The sequence below is a fragment of the Esox lucius genome, chromosome 21 (assembly GCF_011004845.1).
Source record: "Esox lucius isolate fEsoLuc1 chromosome 21, fEsoLuc1.pri, whole genome shotgun sequence".
NCBI classification, from domain to species: domain Eukaryota; kingdom Metazoa; phylum Chordata; class Actinopteri; order Esociformes; family Esocidae; genus Esox; species Esox lucius.
Window position 1 is genome coordinate 28,696,848 of NC_047589.1, and position 17,588 is coordinate 28,714,435.

The window sequence follows — 17,588 nt, forward strand, 5'->3', positions numbered from 1 at the left end:
AAAACAAGTCTCGACTACCACCATGTGGCAAAAACCAAAAGGTGCACACTAGAATTCAAGTTAGTAGAAAAGAAATTGCCAAACATGCACATCATTAAATCAACATCTGTAACCCTCCAGACAAGCAAACATTTATAAAGCAAAGAAAATAGCAGTTACCTAGAAGAGTCACCAAAATAAGCTACTTACTATTAAAATAATTTAAGCCTCGGAGTCAAATAAATAGAAGTGTGTGGGACTGTCACAGGCAAACATGTTAAGGTGTGTAAATTAATTTTAATAATGCAGTCGTTTTAAGCATTTTGTCAAATCAACATTTCAAAATTCACCAACCCTGTGCTGGTGAGAACGTTGCAAATTAATCATCATAATTCAGTTTAAGCTGCCAGGCACTGTCTATAGACCTTCTGGAAGTGTACATGGTCTTACAAAAGAAAATGACATTGTGCCTAACAAACCATACGTTCACAGCAGGTTTATATTTAGAAGGAACCCCACACCCCCACCACAGTTTGTTAAGGCTTCTCCTTTAAAGAGGAATGAACAATCTGTAATCCATAATCCTTTAAACATCTACTCAAAACATCAGATAACTTCTCTGCGGTGTCTGAAGTTGCACAAACAGGTGGTTCAGCAGGAATTTTGACACTGACCACAGAAACTATTGACAAATCTGCTACAGCCCATGTATTTAGATTTCACTAAGTGCTCTTAAATTTGTTCCATTTTTAATTCATGTTGTCACATCAACACCTTGCTTCTCTCTTGGACCCTGAAAGGGAAAGAACATTTTAATATCAATACTATTCCCCTCAAACTTCAGAACATTACACCTGGGCCAATATAGCTTGTGTCAAAAGTAGGGACCATAAATGAAATTTGGAACACATTAATCTTCACACCTCAAGACGTCCAAGTAACAGTATTAAAAGATATTAACACAAACAGATGTAAGAAAACCAAACCTTTTGCTCTGTGAAGTCGTGGGGGCTCCTCATCATCGTCGTCGTGTTCATCTTTGACTTTCTGATAGACCAACGCATTACAAAGAGCTTTCCTCGGCGCAATCCTTTCTAAAAACAGACCCAAACCATTAGATTCTCCCATCTGCTAGATTCTCAACACAAAGTATATAATGTAAAAAAAAACAACATAAAAGTATATATATATATATATATATATATATATATATATATATATATAGAAAAAAAATATATCCATTTAAATACTGAAGCAGGTTGGGTGCATTCCAAATGGAACCATATTCCCTTGTCAACTACTTTAAATCAACAGTAATGCACCAGATAGGAAAATTAGTGCCAATTGGAAGAAAATACATGGTGGTCATCCATGTTGATCCAGGATAGGCTACCTTGCAGTGAGCTGTGTGGTTTCCACCGGAGTTTAGCCCCAGCAGCCTCCGACCGGCACGGTTCCAGAGTAGAGACACCCTCTCTGCAGTGCCGATCTACAGATGAGCAGATGTACAGTTACATTTACAGGTTCATTTTTCTTTGTCAGTATGAAATGTAAATTTAAAAAAATCCAATGTTAAAGTCCTTTAAATTGTATGAAACTCTGGCCCCAATAAGTATTTCCATTTCCCAATTTGCCTTAATTGCCCATTTAGTATTGCATTTGCCTTCACTGCACATCTTTACATTCCACTCTTAATACTTGGAAATTGTCTGCCCAGTATTTGCACTTCTCGTTAGATGCTAACTGCACTTTCGTTGTGCTGTACTTGTACTGCTCAATGACAAAGTTGAATCTGATCTAAATCTAATCGATTTCCATTTATTCACTAGAATGACAATGTCTTCTCCATGATGGACTGGTAACCATTTTGTGTTTACCAGATAAATATCCGGTCAGACATTCCATGACCGTTTCAGTTCATCTATTCATATGCACATTACCTACCCTTGCACGCTCTGTGCTGCTTATTCGCTGCCTCGTGAACACCCTGAGCCTGCAAACCATGTCCCTCGCAGTGGTCCAGCTCCGATCCCATCAGCCCCATCGCCGGGTCTTCTGGCGGCTCTTCTTGTGCAACAGCCTCCCTACACTGACTTCTCTTACAGCTGTTTTCAGCAGGACGTCGGCAGTGAAGAGAGAGAGGCTGCCGTTTCTTGGGGACGGAGTGCTTCTTTACAACCACCCTAACTGGCTGTGGTCTCTCAAACGTACGGACAGGTCCACGTTGTTCCTCATCAGTGTCCCCTTCCTGGTCGTCTGCGTAAACTTTCGGGCTGTGGTGATGACCTTTAACCCTGCCGCCCGACCCCGTCCCTTTGAACAGACTTGAGCCACAGCAGGCACACATAAGCTTCTTGGACTTGGGACACACTTCCTCAACCCCTGAGAATCTCCTCCCTGCGTAGACGCCGTGCCTGGGGAACACATCCAGGTCATCGAGGTCTGTTGAGAACACCTCGTCCCTGGAGGAGAGCTCATCCAGGGAGGGGCTGAGGACACTGAGCCTCTCGTGAGCCGTCTGTGGTGGGCAGTAGTAGGGGTAGTAGTGGTGATTGGCAGGGGAGGAGGTGGTTGTGGTGGCCAGGAGGGCAGATGACAAAGAGGCCTGAAGGTCTTCACACAGCAGGGCAGCAGAGCTGTCGGGGGAGTCCGTCTGCAGAACACCTGTAGTCAAGACCTTGGCAAGAAATTAACACAGATTTTTATTTTTATCATGACCGAGATATCAAATACGTTTTTTTTGTAAGACGCTTCCAAGCACCCCCCAATGAGGCAGTGCAACAATCTCCAACAGATGATTCAATAAAAACGATGCTGAAAGTCACCTTGTCAAACGTCAGACAGGGGATCTGACAAGAAAGGTCAGAAAGACCTTTCAAACCCCCATCTGGAACATCTAACATCTCCTCCCAGGGCTTCTTGTCCTCTGACACTCGCCAGTCGGGGGTTACAGGTGATGGTACCAGAGGGGACAGCAAGTTGAAGCAGGGGCCCTGGGTCCTATCAGTTCCATCTGGGTCGGTGCCATTCTCTACCTGGTGTTCCAGTTCCTCAGGCCTGGATACAGGGCTCTCATCGGCCTGCGAGGCTGCAGACAACAAGCAGATATTCTCAGAAGAACAGCGATGGAGGGACTCCTGGTCCTCCTCGTCTGGGTGATACTGCAGTAGTTCCTGGTTCTCAACGTTCTCCTCGTGAACGGAGGAGCTGTCCTGTGGAGGGTCCTCGTCAGAGTCAACAGCCCAGCCCTCTGGATGACCCGGGTCTCCGAGGCTCCGACTCGACTCGCCGTCGTACACCGCCGTTGTGGAGTCATTGGCGCTGAATAACCTGGCCATTGGCGACGAGGACTGCAAATGGCTGCCTTCCAACTTACCACGCAGAAGAGCTTCACTGTGACTGTGCATGCCATCAACCCCCACCTCCACATCCTCCTCATGTTTCCTTCGCCTTTCATCCGGCGAGAAGATTCCAGAAGCTTGGGAAACCACGCCAGAATCCAACTCTTTGTCAGAGCCCTGCGTCTCATTGGTCCGGAGTTTGTCCAGACACTCGATGAGCTTGTTCAGGGCATCGCTGGGGTCAGTCTGAACCTCGGAGCAGGCCATCTCTCTCTGTGCTTGAGCCTGGTCAATGAATCAAATGTGTCCATTTTTACAGAAGACCATTTAAAAGAGCTCTCCTTGCATTATCCATCTGATAAGCAGTTGTACAACAACACATACCTGTTGTCGGAACACGATATCATGACCGGGAGGCGGGTGGAAACGAGGTGGTTCATACATGCGTCTGTAATCAATCGGGTGCATGTGAGGAGCGTGTGGGACAACGTATCCACCAGGATATTGCATGTAAGGGTATGGAGACATGTATGGACTAAAACGACCAAAGGGATAGCCTCCTGTGGGGGGGGGGGAACGGACCATTTTTTTCCATTTAGACAAGGCAGCATTAAGAGGCACATCATAGTAATTACACGTTGGACAATATGACAATTAAAATGACTATTGCACCACAGTGTCACTTTTTGGCCACATCTTCCGTCTCAACCCACTCTCTTTCTTTTGCGTACATATAACAGGGGTTCACACAATGTCGTGCTATGCATACGCCAAAGTCCTTTTTTGCGTGCAGTTCAGACGCGATCTCCTCCCATTAATAATAATGTTGGTCAATAAAATCGTTTCATTGACACGCACCAACTGAAACCTATTTCACGTCACCATCATCGAGGCACAGATTTCCCGAAGAGTGACTAATCGTTTAAAAGCCGTAGATTAACTTTTCTTGAAATAACGTAAAAGGGTAAAGGTAAAACTTTAATATCGCATTTACTCACCATTGTTCTTAATTGGAGGAGATCGCGTCTGAACTGCACGCAAAAAAGTACTTTGGCGTATGCATAGCACGAAATTGTGAAGTGTAAACCCGTGTTATATGTACACAAAGGGAAGAGAGTGGGTTGTCCGTCTGCAAACGCATAGGCTTACGGAAGGATTAACGCCAATCAAGAGTGGCAACGTTCAAAAAGTGACGGAATTCAAATGCACATAACCTAGTGTAAAAAAAACAAAACAACAACAGCAGCAATGTGATTCGGGTTTGAGCGGTGGCGCGTACGTCCCAAACGACATCACACCGTTAGCGACGAACACCACTAAACTTTGCCTACCCGACCCGGGCAAGCCGTAGTGGTTATAAGGGCTGTTCATGTGCCACTGATTGTGGTGATGGTACATATTGTAGTAAGGCTGAGAGGGCGGCTGAACGTAGAAGAAGGGTCTTGAGTGTTGGACCTGACGCTGGTGGTGTTGCACTCCCCCCATCAACTGTGGCTGTTGGTTTCCTTCTATGAAAAAAAAAGAAACGATGTTAAGGGGGGGAAAGATATTTCTCTGTCAGCACTTCAGTAAGTACTTACATGTGACAGGAAATCTCATACCTATCGCCCAATCTCACACACACACACACACACCTGAATATTTACACAGCTGTATAATTTGTGGAGGATGATGTTAATTGCTGTTTATCCTTTAGAGACTATGAACAATGTCAGTTAAAAACGGTTTACATAGCTCCTGTTCATTTACGGAGAATTAACAAAAAATAAATCATAGGCCTATACTGTACATAAATCGCAAAGTGCCAGCTCAATAATTTGCCAAAGACTGATTTGGGACAATGCTAAAGTGACAAAAATATTTAAACACTGAGAACACAAACTTTATAAATACATGGGAGATTGTTGACCTACCGTCCATTATCTAACGCATCCGAAGACTATGCAAAGTAATACTGACTGAAATATTTAAGTGGAGTGTACTTTACAAATTACCATTCAAATTGGAAACTATTCTCCTTTCACGTAATCAAAAGATAATTCTACTAGAACATCTTAGCTAATGTTCATAAGCTTTAAAAATTATTCTAACAATAGCGCAATCATCTTTAACAGCTTTGAATACTGATACGAGCTACACACACCGTCCAATCAACTTAATGGATAACACCTGGATGGGCCTCTTTCTCCTCCTGTTTTTATTATTTTTAATTTCAGGAACAGTTTCTGACCAGAAGAGGTCACAATTTCCCCTGGAAAGACATATTAAGGTTGTATTTGGGCGCATGCCCAGTATCCTCATTTAGCCCCTGTTGTGTTTCAGGGCGCCTGCGTTGTGGAGTAAGATTTCTTTCTGGATGCCTGTCGCAGCCGTAGCTAATTGTGTAAATTCGGCTTCCGGACCTAGCTAGCGTAGCTTTAAGTTTGCTAGCAACTTTCTGTAATTGAAAGAGAATACGGAACGGTATCGCATTTGGAATATCGCTTAAATTAGGTAGCGTAAGAACTTTTAATAAGGAATATTTTATGTTTTTGAATATTATTACGACCAGTACAGTAGTTATCTTGTGAGTTAGCTATATAGCTAGATACTCCTATAACGGTCGCTTGTTAGCATTTCAGTCGTCCGTTGAACCCTAGCTAGCTAGCTAACATTAAAAGCTAACGAGCTTGGGTTTCAGTTAGAAAATGCTATCCATGGCTATATGGCTAACTTGCTTGCCTACTGTACGTTGAGTGTTGTTATTTACATGGTGCTTTGTTGTATCGAAGACTGATGGAAACCAGTATGGACACAGATTTAGTAAATTCGTAATATAATTTGACTTGAGATGATTGTAGTTAGAAACATTGTGCTGTACTGTAGGTAACTTACGTTAACTGATAATTTTGGTGGTAAATAGCTATATGTGTGGGTGTAACGTTAATGCCCGAAGCTACTCTTAAGAAGTACCCGGAACTAAGGGGAAAGCATCTGCCGTCTTTGCTGATGTATGACCAATCTACCGTCGGCTATCAATAACTAGACTGTACTTTAGCTAATAGTTGCAACGATTACAGTATAGTAGCTTGAGTGGGACCCGGCAATCAAGATTTCAAGCCCTATTTTGAGTAAGATAGATTGGTGAGTAACTAGTTAGCCCTAAATCAACACATCCACACAGAAGGCCTGCCTTGCACATACATGTTTTCGGGGGCGGGGGTGTAGTAGAAAATGGGGTAGTAACCCAGTCAGCTAACGTTAGCTTGCTAACCTAGCCAGAATTTCTAGCTAGGTTGCTAACACCGGAAAAGGTACCGGAGTTAATGCTAGCTTGACAACATTGGCTGGCTAGCTGACCAATTAGCTATGCACAGTCAGTATCTGCTGTAGCTAATTCAGCCGACAATTTCTGGTTCGCACCTAGATTACGTTTAAAATGTATCCGTACGATATGAGTGACCAGGTTAATTGGGCAACCTGTTTTTTTAAATGCAGTATCCCAAAACGTGGCCTAGCAGTAAGGATGTGTCGTGTTATGCCGTGATACGTAGCTGCAGTACACGCTAACACGGTGCGTTTTCATTATTGACAGTGTAACTAGTGTCACATTAGTCAAAATATGTATTTTACTGAGTTAACCTCTTCGTTAACAATTGCAGTAGTTAAATGGCAATGATTGCGTCCGCTCCGATGTAGACAAGTTTGCGAACGTTAATTATCCGCTTGTTCCATACTGTAGCCGCTTAAAATAAGGTTTGTTTTAAGTTGTCTTTGTTTACCAGAAATCCGACGAAAGTTAAGTCATGTTTTAGTCCTAGAGCATTATGTCCTAGAGCAAACGTTACTACTGTAACGTTTATCCTTAGTTCAGTGTTTTGGTGCATGGCCGCCATCATTGTTGCAAACTAGGGACTTTATGTACAAGTCCACATCAGTATGTTGATTTTAGAATAATACTCCACAATGTTGTTTTTCTATCAGGCCCCTATGTCAACGGATGGATAAACAAACCATCGACACAGGAGTTTGAGGGAAAACGTTTAATTCAATGTTATTTCTCCATTTTGTTCCGAAATGGAGAAATATCTAATTACTAGTATTTAGCCATTTGCTTCTTCACTTGTCAATGGCTGGGTACTCTAACTAGTCTGTTACCTTCCACCTGTTGTCTTCCCAGATGGTGTCCATAGAGACATTTGCTTTATGTTACCTACTGCGTGTTGTCTAGGTTGCACTGCTTTCATCCATTGGGGTGAATTGTTAAAGTTTCTTGGGGATGAAGGTTTAAGTCACCCTGGATATGACTTTGCCTGCATTGCATTAGAAGGAATATGTTACTGTGGGGGAGACATGTTCAAATGATGTTATCAGTTTTCACCTCCAAGTGTGTGTTCTCATTTTCCTGAGCTGAGCACTTTTGGTACTGTCCCATTTACAACTAATTGATCGTAGGAGCTGTGGTTTTATTGCTGTCTCTTCCCCTGTTTCAGTCTGCCTATTGCGAGTCTACCCAGGCTGTCTGGCTGTGAGAGTGCAGCCAGACTCTCTCTCTAAGCAGAGCAAGTTATGGGTGGGGGTGGGGGGCAGATTGTTGACTGTGCACTTTTCTAATGCGGAGGGGATTGGGGATGTGTGCTGATCTGACAGGCAGGGTGGGGAGAGGGATGGAGAAAGTGAGTGAGTAAGGAGGGAAGATGGTTCATTTTTGCTGTCTGTGCCTTGGCCTGCTAGCATCCTTAATACAGTGGTATGCACTTTATGCTCAGTCGCTCACCTCTGGGACTGTCCTACTTAGTTTTCATCCGATTGGCAATGTTGTTTTTCCTCCAATTGGCCAAATGTTTATCATATATCACGGGATGTATTCAATCCCTCGAAATATGTTTGAGTTGCAAAATGTTCTGCCAAACAGAAAACACATTGTAACTAAAGCATTTGGTGGAACTAGCCCCTTTTCCATCAGCAACCTGTGTTGTCAGGTTAAACTGCATTCAATGGGTAGATGGATGCCTGAAGTACGTATGAGGGCTAAAGGTATTTACACATACAACAGACAATGGTTCGTTTACAACTTATTTTTCTTATGTCTGTTCTGTGTCCCTTTTTGGATTTTATAGCTAATACCCATCTTTTTTGGTCAAAATGAGGGCAAGAGAGTGCCTTGTTCTGTGACCTGATCTATGAAAAGGCTTGAATTGATTGGTTCTCTTCTGTTCTGTATTTCAGCCCAGCACTGATATAGCAGCGTCACTATCACCGCCTGCCTGCCTCTCCTCTCCTCACTACCTCTTCAGTCCAGTCTCCTGTGCCTGCCTGTAGGTCAGCCCTGAGAGAGTCCTGTCTGTCGACAGTGCAGCGAGGGGACAGCGAGATAGAAGGACCCGCGCTGAATGACTTGAGACTCTGGAGACAAGAGGCCCAGCAGGTAACGGGAGGGAGCCCACTTGGAAGGAAGTTGTCTGCTCCTGGACCCCTCCAGCACCCGGAGGACTCCCCTGTGGCCACCTCCATCTCCGGGGACCTGAATGAGGAAGTGTTGTTTCAGGTTTTGGTGCAGAGGTCCTCGTTAGGTTGGTCCCAGGACACAACCTGTCTGTCTTGTCAGCGCTCTGGTTTAGACACATCAGCTATCTCAGTGTGAGGAGGTTCTGGTGTCGATACTGGATTGTTCAGTCACCTATTTTGCTCACTCAATTTTTTTTGCTGTTTTGTGTTTTTTTTTTTGAGTCAACACCCCTGCCTGCTTGATCAGCCGTCAGGGGGGCGGTCACAGAGCACCAGTCTGTCTGTGGGACTCTAGTAGCTTTCAAGCATCTATTCTGGTGAATAATCCCCTACCCGGTTGGAATTGGGAGTCCGGTTCTTTTACCGGTTGTGTGAACCGCTGAAGCTGGGGCGCGACTCATGTGATGCAACCATGTCGGATTTTAGTGAGCGCAGGCCGGTCAACACGGACTACGCCATCTCCCTGCTGGAGCAGCTCAAGTTTTTCTATGAACAAAAGTTACTGACTGACGTGGTCCTGCTGGTGGAGGACAACGAGTTCCCCTGTCACAAGATGGTTCTGGCCACGTGTAGCTCCTACTTCAGGTAAGTGTGTGGCCGGGATGGTCATCCTGACCGGCAGTCCTCTGACCTCCTGGGCACACCCAGCTGTTCTGTAGATCTATTCCAGAGCTGGAAGCTTGATTCAACTAGATAGTGTATCACACCCCTGTATAGGGAGGTTTCACTAGCCCAGGGCAACACACACAGGGAGGTTTCACTAGCCCAGGGCACCACACACAGGGAGGTTTCACTAGCCCAGGGCAACACACACAGGGAGGTTTCACTAGCCCAGGGCAACACACACAGGGAGGTTTCACTAGCCCAGGGCAACACACACAGGGAGGTTTCACTAGCCCAGGGCACCACACACAGGGAGGTTTCACTAGCCCAGGGCAACACACACAGGGAGGTTTCACTAGCCCAGGGCAACACACACAGGGAGGTTTCACTAGCCCAGGGCAACACACACAGCAAAACTGTGTTGACAGGGAGGTTTTAGGAGCTCTTAGCTGGATCGTACAACACAGATTGCAGCGTCAGGGACGCAAAATGGAATGATAAATACCATAGGTGCTATACTCTCACCCTGCGAGGTACAGTGGACACTGGATCCCGGGTGGATCGGTGGGCACTGGATCCCGGGTGGATCGGTGGGCACTGGATCCCGGGTGGATCGGTGGGCACTGGATCCCGGGTGGATCGGTGGGCACTGGATCCCGGGTGGATCGGTGGGCACTGGATCCCGGGTGGATCGGTGGGCACTGGATCCCGGGTGGATCGGTGGGCACTGGATCCCGGGTGGATCGGTGGGCACTGGATCCCGGGTGGATCGGTGGGCACTGGATCCCGGGTGGATCGGTGGGCACTGGATCCCGGGTGGATCGGTGGGCACCTCTCTCATGTCGTCCACTATGCCCTAGGCTCTGCGCTGCCTTTGACTGGAGTTCTATAGGCCGTACCCGTGTAGCTCAGCTGGTAGGTTATGGTGCTTGCAACGCCAGAGGTTGTGGGTTTGAATCTCATGGAGGACTAGGTTGGAAATGCGTGCACTCGGCACTTCTCTAAGTCGCTCTGGATAAGGGTGTCAGCTAAAGGATTAAAATATAAAACCACACCCGCTGAAAACATTCTATACCTATCCCTGATAAAAGGTTAAGGAATGTTCATTTGTCTCATCCCTAGCATGTAATCAACGAAAGTAGCAAGGCATGTAACCAAATGTGCACAGCTGTCTGCTAGGGATGGGGTTGGTTGCTCCTGCTTCTTAATACAATGTATTCTTTTTTTGCGAAGATGTGTTCCTTTACATGAGCTGTCAGTGGCTGCTCTGTGCTGGCATGGTCCTGATGATGTGCCTAGGCTTTCTGTTGGATGGAGCTCTATTCCTGACACTCCCTGCAGAGACTGGGAGACTCTGGAGGATACCTTGATCCAATTATAATTGACGCAGTGCTTCCAGGTGTATTTTTTACATATCCATATTTCACCCTCTGGTCAACTGAGCCAGATAGCTTCCTGGTTGAGCAAGCGGCGTTGTAAGACACAGGTCGGATTGGCGACAAGTCTCGAAATGTGACCATCACTACTTCTGAGGCGTTGTGACGGCGAGGCCAAACCCTTACAGTGAACCACAACTCATGACATGGGCAGCGAATGGGGGGGGGGGGGGGTGCCTACATGGTTCTGGACCTGCGTTGGCCTATCTCCAATTTCAGGTGGGTTGCCAGCACAGACTTTTTTTTTCAACTGATTGCTACGTGCTAGTACTCCGGAACATGTGACCACGATGTACCCTCTGACCTGTCTCTGCACATCTAGTTGGGAAAACGTGAGGTCACTCCTGGGCTCTACCCAAAATTGCTCCACATTGTCCAAAAAAAGCGTCCTACATTCTGGATGGGGAATTTGGTACCATTTGGACTAACGTGTGGGTGCCTGTGTGTCTGTCGCTTCTTTCACCCTTTGCGTCGGTCACTTTGTCCACTGGCCTGTTGTTGAAGGAAAATGCCCCTGGGCCCTCGGCACTGCATAACTGAATGCAGCAGTGCCGGAAACAGTGGAGATGTCTGGGCAGCTGGCCTGCCCAATGCCGCCACCTTCCCACTACTTTAGATCGGGGCCCTTTGGTGAGCAGAGTTCCATTTGGGACGTTGATTAACTGAAGCTCTCTTGGATGTAGACAGAAGGGTCTCTGCCTACCTCGGTCTCTCTGTCTTTCGACAGACCTTGCCATAGTCTTTCAACACACTGCTAGTGAAGATCCTGCTGCCACATTGGCTGGCTGCTGTCCTCTGACTGACTGACTGACTGGCTAGCTGCTGTCCTCTGACTGACTGACTGGCTAGCTGCTGTCCTCTGACTGACTGACTGGCTAGCTGCTGTCCTCTGACTGACTGGCTGCTCTCCTCTGACAGCCACCAGCCGTTCATCACCCCCCCCCCCCCCCCCACCCCACTGGTTCCCACGCGTGCATGTTCCTCATTATCCAGTGACAACATGCTGAGCATTCACCCTCTAGGGTTACCCACCACTCCATGCTCTCTGCCCCTCCCCCCTCCTCCTGAGGGGAAATGGGAGCTCTTGCGTCTCTGGCTGACTTTTGTTTTTTTTAACATTGGTACGGAAACCTGCGTTCGGGTGGGGGGGGGGGCTGGGTTGGAGGAGCGGTGACCACAGTGGCATGCCTGTAGGGTTGTGTAACATCCAGACCTTGGCTGGGAAGGGTACACGCACATGTGCAGAGGGGTTCAGGGTCAGGTTGTTTTGAAGGACAAAGTCGTTGACCGAGGGGTTTGTCGTACAACTCCTCTACCCATGCAGTGTGTGGGGAGTGTGTGCAGAGTTCCATTGTGTGGGGGAAGTCAATCACAGGCTGCATCAGACAGGATGGTTGGTGCAGAATGAGGCCGAGGACACCTGGAAGCGACATGGAGGGAAGCAAAATAAAAAGACTGAGGAGAATGGGGGTGAGTCCAGGGAGGGAGGGGGTGAGGCTGGCTGGCTTTTGTTGTTGAGCCACAACATACACAGCCAGAGACAGTGAGTTGTGATCTGGGCGGGTCACTGGGTTCCCTGGCCAAATGGCACCCAGTTTAGACGACATGCGTGGATTAGGCCTTATGAGCCCTGGACGGCTACTGTACACGGGGGTCTATTTCCACGTGGGGGGCCAGATTGGGCCTGGGGGTTCAGATGCACTGTTCTTGCAGTAGATTCCTGCACTGGTTCGTTTCCCAGCGGTTGAACCGCAAAACGAATCACTCATCTGGTGGAATAAATGTTTAAAAAAAGGTTCAAACCTATAATTTTGTGGATCAAAAAGAAATGTTAATGTAAAGATAAAAAAAAAAAAAAAAGACTGCTTTAACTGGCCCCTCCTCCTCGTGGGAGTAGCTTATGCTTGGTTGCCAGGTGTCTGATCAGAGACAATGCTGCTGCTAGATCTAGATGAGAAACAATGTTAACATTTTTGTGTTTAGTTTCCTCCGGGTCTACTTAGTCTATTGTTGTTGAGAAATGGTTGACTGGGGAACATTTTGTTGGGCTCTGTCTCCCCTCCCCTCTACAGGGCGATGTTTATGAGTGGCCTCAGTGAGAGTAAACAGACACACGTCCATCTGAGGAATGTGGACCCTGCCACGCTGCAGATCATCATAACCTACGCCTACACTGGCCACCTGGCCATCAACGACAGCACCGTGGAGCCCCTCTACGAGACCGCCTGCTTCCTGCAGGTATGGACAGTGGCTGTTTTCAGGAGATGGACATGTGGTGGAGAAAAATGGAGTGCGAAGGAATTATTTTAACCCGCACAACAGTGGTGCAGTTCCTCCCCCAGGAGGCAGTGGTCTAGACCAGTGGTTCCCAACCAGGGATACTAGGACCCCTGGGGGTACTTGGCCTCTCCACAGGGGGTACTTGAAAACACTCATGACACCATAGACTTACTAGTGAAATGAACATGAGGGGGTACTTCAGGGGTACTCCAAGCAGTGCACATTCTTTTTGGGGGTACAGTAGCTGAAAAAGGTTGGGAGCCACTGGTCTAGACCCCCCCCCCCCCCCCGAGGAGGCAGTGGTCTAGACCCCCAGACACCTGAAAAGGATTTTCCTAGTTGTTCCTGTCCCCCCCCCCCCCCCAGGTGGAGGATGTGCTTCTACAGTGCAAGGACTACCTGGTGAAGAAGATCCATGCAGACAACTGTGTGCGGATGCTGAGCATCGGGGACCTGTTCTCCTGTGTGGAGCTGAAGCAGAGCGCCAAGCGCATGGTGGAGCACAAGTTCCCTGTGGTTTACCGGCAGGAGGCCTTCCTGCAGCTTTCCCACGAGCTGCTGGTGGACATACTGAGCAGTGACAACCTCAACGTGGAGAAGGTACTGGCACTAACAAACACGCTGGTTTTTACTTGGTATTCTGGGTAGGTCCACAAGTTGTGCGTTTTCTAGTATTTGTGATCAGCTGTAATTGAGTGGTTGGATCAGTGAGTTGCCAGGGGTCCACATTAACACCCAGAAATAATGATTTCAGCATTCAGAGATTTGAAGACTTTCCATTCCACTAGTCTTACTCACAACCAGACTCTGTTTAGCATTTTAAGCAACTAGAACTCAAGGCAGACCTCTTCATCCAAAATGATCTCTCTCATGCTTATTCCCTGCATTACCACCCTGTCATGATAGCAATTATATCTCTGTTCTACTCCTCCTGTCCTCTACTTTCTATCACCCCCTCTCATCATCCCCTGCTCCCCTGTACTCCTCTCCTCTATTCCTCCTCTACTCGTCCTTTCCTCTACCAGGAGGAGACCGTTCGGGAGGCGGCCATGCTCTGGCTGGAGTACAACATGGAGGCGCGCTCCCAGTACCTATCGTCGGTGCTCAGTCAGATCCGCATCGACGCCCTCTCCGAGGTGACTCAGCGAGCCTGGTTCCAGGGCCTGCCTCCCAACGACAAGTCCGTGGTGGTGCAGGGCCTCTACAAGTCCATGCCCAAGTTCTTCAAGCCCCGCCTGGGCATGACCAAGGAGGAGATGCTGATCTTCATGGAAGCCACGTGGGATTCGCCGGCGGACCTGGGCAAGGTGATGGCCGGGCCCAACCACACTGTGGTGTGTTACAGCCCGCAGGCGGAGAAGGTCTACAAGCTCAGCAATCCCCCCGGCGACCTGCAGAAGGTGGGAACCCTCGTCACCCCCGACAACGATGTTTTCATAGCCGGCGGGCAGATCTCACTGAAGAACACGATCGCCAACCACGGAAAGGGCACCGGCAAGGTGCACGCGGTGTACCGGTCCGTGGACAGCTTCTTCTGGTTCGACGCCCAGCAGAACACCTGGGTGCCGAAGACGCCCATGATGTGCGCACGCATCAAGCCGTCCCTGGTCTACTGCGAGGGCTACATCTACGCCATCGGCGGGGACAACGTCGGCGGCGAGCTCAACAAGCGCACCGTGGAGCGCTACGACTGCGAGAAGGACGAGTGGTCGATGGCGTCGCCGCTGCCCTGTGCCTGGAACTGGACGACGTCCGTGGCGGCCCACGACTGCATCTACGTGATGACCCACGACCTCATGTACTGCTACTTCCCCCGCGCTGACACGTGGGTGGAGATGGCCATGAGGAAGACGAGCCGCTGCTTCGCGTCCGCCGCGGCCTTCGGCGACCTCATTTTCTACGTGGGCGGCCTCCACGTGGTCTCCAACTCCGGCGTCCGCTTGCCCACCAGCACCATTGACGGCTCCTCCGTCACCGTGGAGATCTATGACGTCGGCAAGAACGAGTGGCGCCTGGCCGCCAACATCCCCGCCAAGCGCTACTCGGACCCGTGCGTGCGGGCTGTGGTGCTGCTGGGCTCCCTCTGCATCTTCATGCGCGAGACCCACATGAACGAACGGGCCAAGTATGCCATTTACCAGTACGACCTGGAACTGGACCGCTGGTACCTCAGGCAGCCTGTGTCAGAGCGCGTGCTGTGGGACATGGGGAAGGACTTCCGCTGTGCCGTGGGGAAGCTGTACCCGTCCTGCCTGGAAGAATCCCCCTGGAAACCACCCACCTACTTGTTCTCCCCAGAAGGGGCAGAGGAGTTTGAGGTGGACGGGGAGATGGTCTCCCTCCCTCACATATAGCTCGTAGCCTTTCACCTCTGACTTGAGTCCTCCAATTGACCTATGAACTCTGGATGGGAGGTGGAGGGATGGACCTGAAAAGGGAGAAGTATTGTACAACAGAACTGTGTACCTAAACTAAAGAGTTTAATTTGTGTTCAAGGAGAACTACAAGGCTTGCTGCATTACATGGCTGTTCCGCCTGGCTGTTCCGCCTGGCTGTTCCGCCTGGCTGTTCCGCCTGGCTGTTCCGCCTGGCTGTTCCGCCTGGCTGTTCCGCCTGGCTGTTCCGCCTGGCTGTTCCGCCTGGCTGTTCCGCCTGGCTGTTCCGCCTGGCTGTTCCGCCTGGCTGTTCCGCCTGGCTGTTCCGCCTGGCTGTTCCGCCTGGCTGTTCCGCCTGGCTGTTCCGCCTGGCTGTTCCTGACAAATAGACAGTACAATGCCTCCGACATTCAACATGCAGGAGAGAAAAGGAAAAAAAACGATTCCCCTTGAAATACTAGTAATCTGAAGAGAAAAGAGTTTTCTCTTGGTTGTTTTTGTTTCCTCATTTTGTCAGTTGCAACTTCTAAGTATTATTACACCTCTGTTATACTGTTACTACAATGTGATAATTGAAAGTCAGCTGATTTGTGATGACGATGGTGATGCACTTACTGGTGAAAACCTCCTTTGGAATGACGATGGCAACTGTACCAAAACCCCCCCAACCCCTTGGTTTCCACCTCTTTCCTTCTCTCCATCTCACACCACTGTCGTAGGCTTAACCCACAGCCATCCCTCCTAGGTCCATTGTGCTGCGGCCTAAATGAAATCCTCCTCGTCCCTGCGATCTGGGGCGGTTCCTATAGCCTGGGACCCTCTGGCTTTGTTCAAAAAGCAGTGCTCTTGCTAGTGGAAACAGTGTTTGCGTGGCAGCCCTGAAACGCCCAGGTGCGGGCACGGAGCTGGCCGATGGGCAGGCACAGTGAAACTAGCGGTGGGGACGCGGGGGAGAAGGACTTCTAGGTGACTGCAGGTCCAGCCACTGGCCCTCACTCCTCGTCCTCACCTCCTTGTCCCAGGCACACGACCCCTGACCTCTCCCTTCTAGTCACCCCGTCCCCACAAGGTCACACTAGCATCCCTTTAGCCTGTCGGCGGCCCCTCGTGGTCCGCTGTGGACGACTGGGGCCAGTTGATTCGGTCGTGACCGGCGCACCACGCGGGGGGGCAGTGGCGGAGCGGTTTGTGATGCACGTTTAGTCAGTCTCACACGGGTCTTCCAGGCAGCCAGTGGACCGTTTACAGAACAGAGTTCACCCTAACCAGCCTCTGTCGGATTGATGATGGGAGGATGCACGCCTGCTCTCTTCACTCTCTTCTCTCATTAGTATCATTGTTATTTTTTACAAGCGCAGGTCTCTGCGACAACACCACACCTCACTCTCACTCTTTCCCCCTCTCACTCTCTCTCTCTCACTCCCCCCCCTCTCTCTATCTTTCTCTCTCTCTCATGGTCTCTCACTCTTTCTCCCTCAGTACTCAACCATAGATTTTTGGTCTTGTGCATTTTTATTTCCAAGCTGCTGAATTATATATATGAATATAAAAAATGTATATTTTTCATATGTTTAAAAAAGACAACTGTTTTAGCGTGGGTAAAATAACCAGGTTCTATTTTGTATTAGTGTCTTTTTTATTTAATATCATCAGACATTACTGTAGTGTGACTGCATTGGTATAATTTTCTTTCTCCTATCAGATTACATTTTCTTGTGAGTGAAATATCGAGGAATCTTGCTGCTGATTGGTTCTGAGAAGGAAGGAGAGGGCTGGCCTAGGTCTGTTGCTATGGAATTCTCCCGGCAACCACTAACTGTAGTGGAGAACTAACGAGGGGTTGTATGGGAAGGATGTACGGAGCTGCTTCCTGGTTCCTACCTTAAAAACATGAGCACAGGTGTTTCATGACAAACCTTACTAGCATGTTTGGCTGCATCGTGTTCCATTGGCACTGTATTTTGAATGAACATTAATTTATTAAAAAAAACATACCGTTCTTGAAAAATGACTCGTTACTTTCATACAACGGTTTCGTTTTCTGTCAGGTTTTTATCGAGCACATCTTTTTGTCAAATGTTCATTTT

The 17,588-nt window shown here is 48.4% G+C and overlaps 2 protein-coding genes across 4 annotated transcripts; one reads left to right on the forward strand and one right to left on the reverse strand.

The window, feature by feature from the left end:
- Window positions 1-615: 615 nt before the first annotated feature.
- Window positions 616-5,478, reverse strand: LOC105030056. Its single transcript, XM_010903704.5, has 8 exons — window positions 5,234-5,478; window positions 4,652-4,828; window positions 3,705-3,880; window positions 2,805-3,605; window positions 1,924-2,656; window positions 1,373-1,468; window positions 966-1,073; window positions 616-772 (listed from the first exon to the last, which is right to left on the reverse strand). The coding sequence occupies exons 1-8, from the start codon at window positions 5,238-5,240 to the stop codon at window positions 747-749; spliced, it is 2,124 nt and encodes a 707-aa protein (XP_010902006.2). The 5' UTR covers window positions 5,241-5,478; the 3' UTR covers window positions 616-746.
- Window positions 4,832-16,838, forward strand: kbtbd2 (kelch repeat and BTB (POZ) domain containing 2). Of its 3 annotated transcripts, none has more exons than XM_020041919.3 (5): window positions 4,832-4,888; window positions 8,529-9,392; window positions 12,919-13,084; window positions 13,493-13,726; window positions 14,152-16,838. In XM_020041919.3, exons 2-5 carry the CDS (start codon window positions 9,220-9,222, stop codon window positions 15,478-15,480), a joined length of 1,902 nt encoding a protein of 633 aa, XP_019897478.2. In that variant the 5' UTR covers window positions 4,832-4,888; window positions 8,529-9,219; the 3' UTR covers window positions 15,481-16,838. The 3 variants fall into 3 exon arrangements, with proteins under 3 accessions (XP_019897478.2, XP_010902004.2, XP_010902005.2); XM_010903702.4 differs by lacking the exon at window positions 4,832-4,888 and adding an exon at window positions 5,632-5,813; XM_010903703.5 differs by lacking the exon at window positions 4,832-4,888 and adding an exon at window positions 5,850-6,443.
- The last annotated feature ends 750 nt before the right edge of the window (window positions 16,839-17,588 follow it).

What these genes read in the sequence shown, in the direction of transcription:
- LOC105030056 (XM_010903704.5), bottom strand. An exon ending in ATATCGTGTTCCGACAACAG is followed by an intron (nt 3,606 to 3,704) that starts GTATGTGTTGTT and finishes TTCATTGACCAG; the next exon opens with GCTCAAGCACAGAGAGAGAT. An exon ending in ACGACTTCACAGAGCAAAAG is followed by an intron (nt 773 to 965) that starts GTTTGGTTTTCT and finishes TTTCCCTTTCAG; the next exon opens with GGTCCAAGAGAGAAGCAAGG.
- kbtbd2 (XM_020041919.3), top strand. Translation starts at nt 9,220, where the DNA reads ATGTCGGATTTTAGTGAGCGCAGGCCGGTCAACACGGACTACGCCATC. An exon ending in AGACCGCCTGCTTCCTGCAG is followed by an intron (nt 13,085 to 13,492) that starts GTATGGACAGTG and finishes CCCCCCCCCCAG; the next exon opens with GTGGAGGATGTGCTTCTACA. An exon ending in ACAACCTCAACGTGGAGAAG is followed by an intron (nt 13,727 to 14,151) that starts GTACTGGCACTA and finishes TTCCTCTACCAG; the next exon opens with GAGGAGACCGTTCGGGAGGC.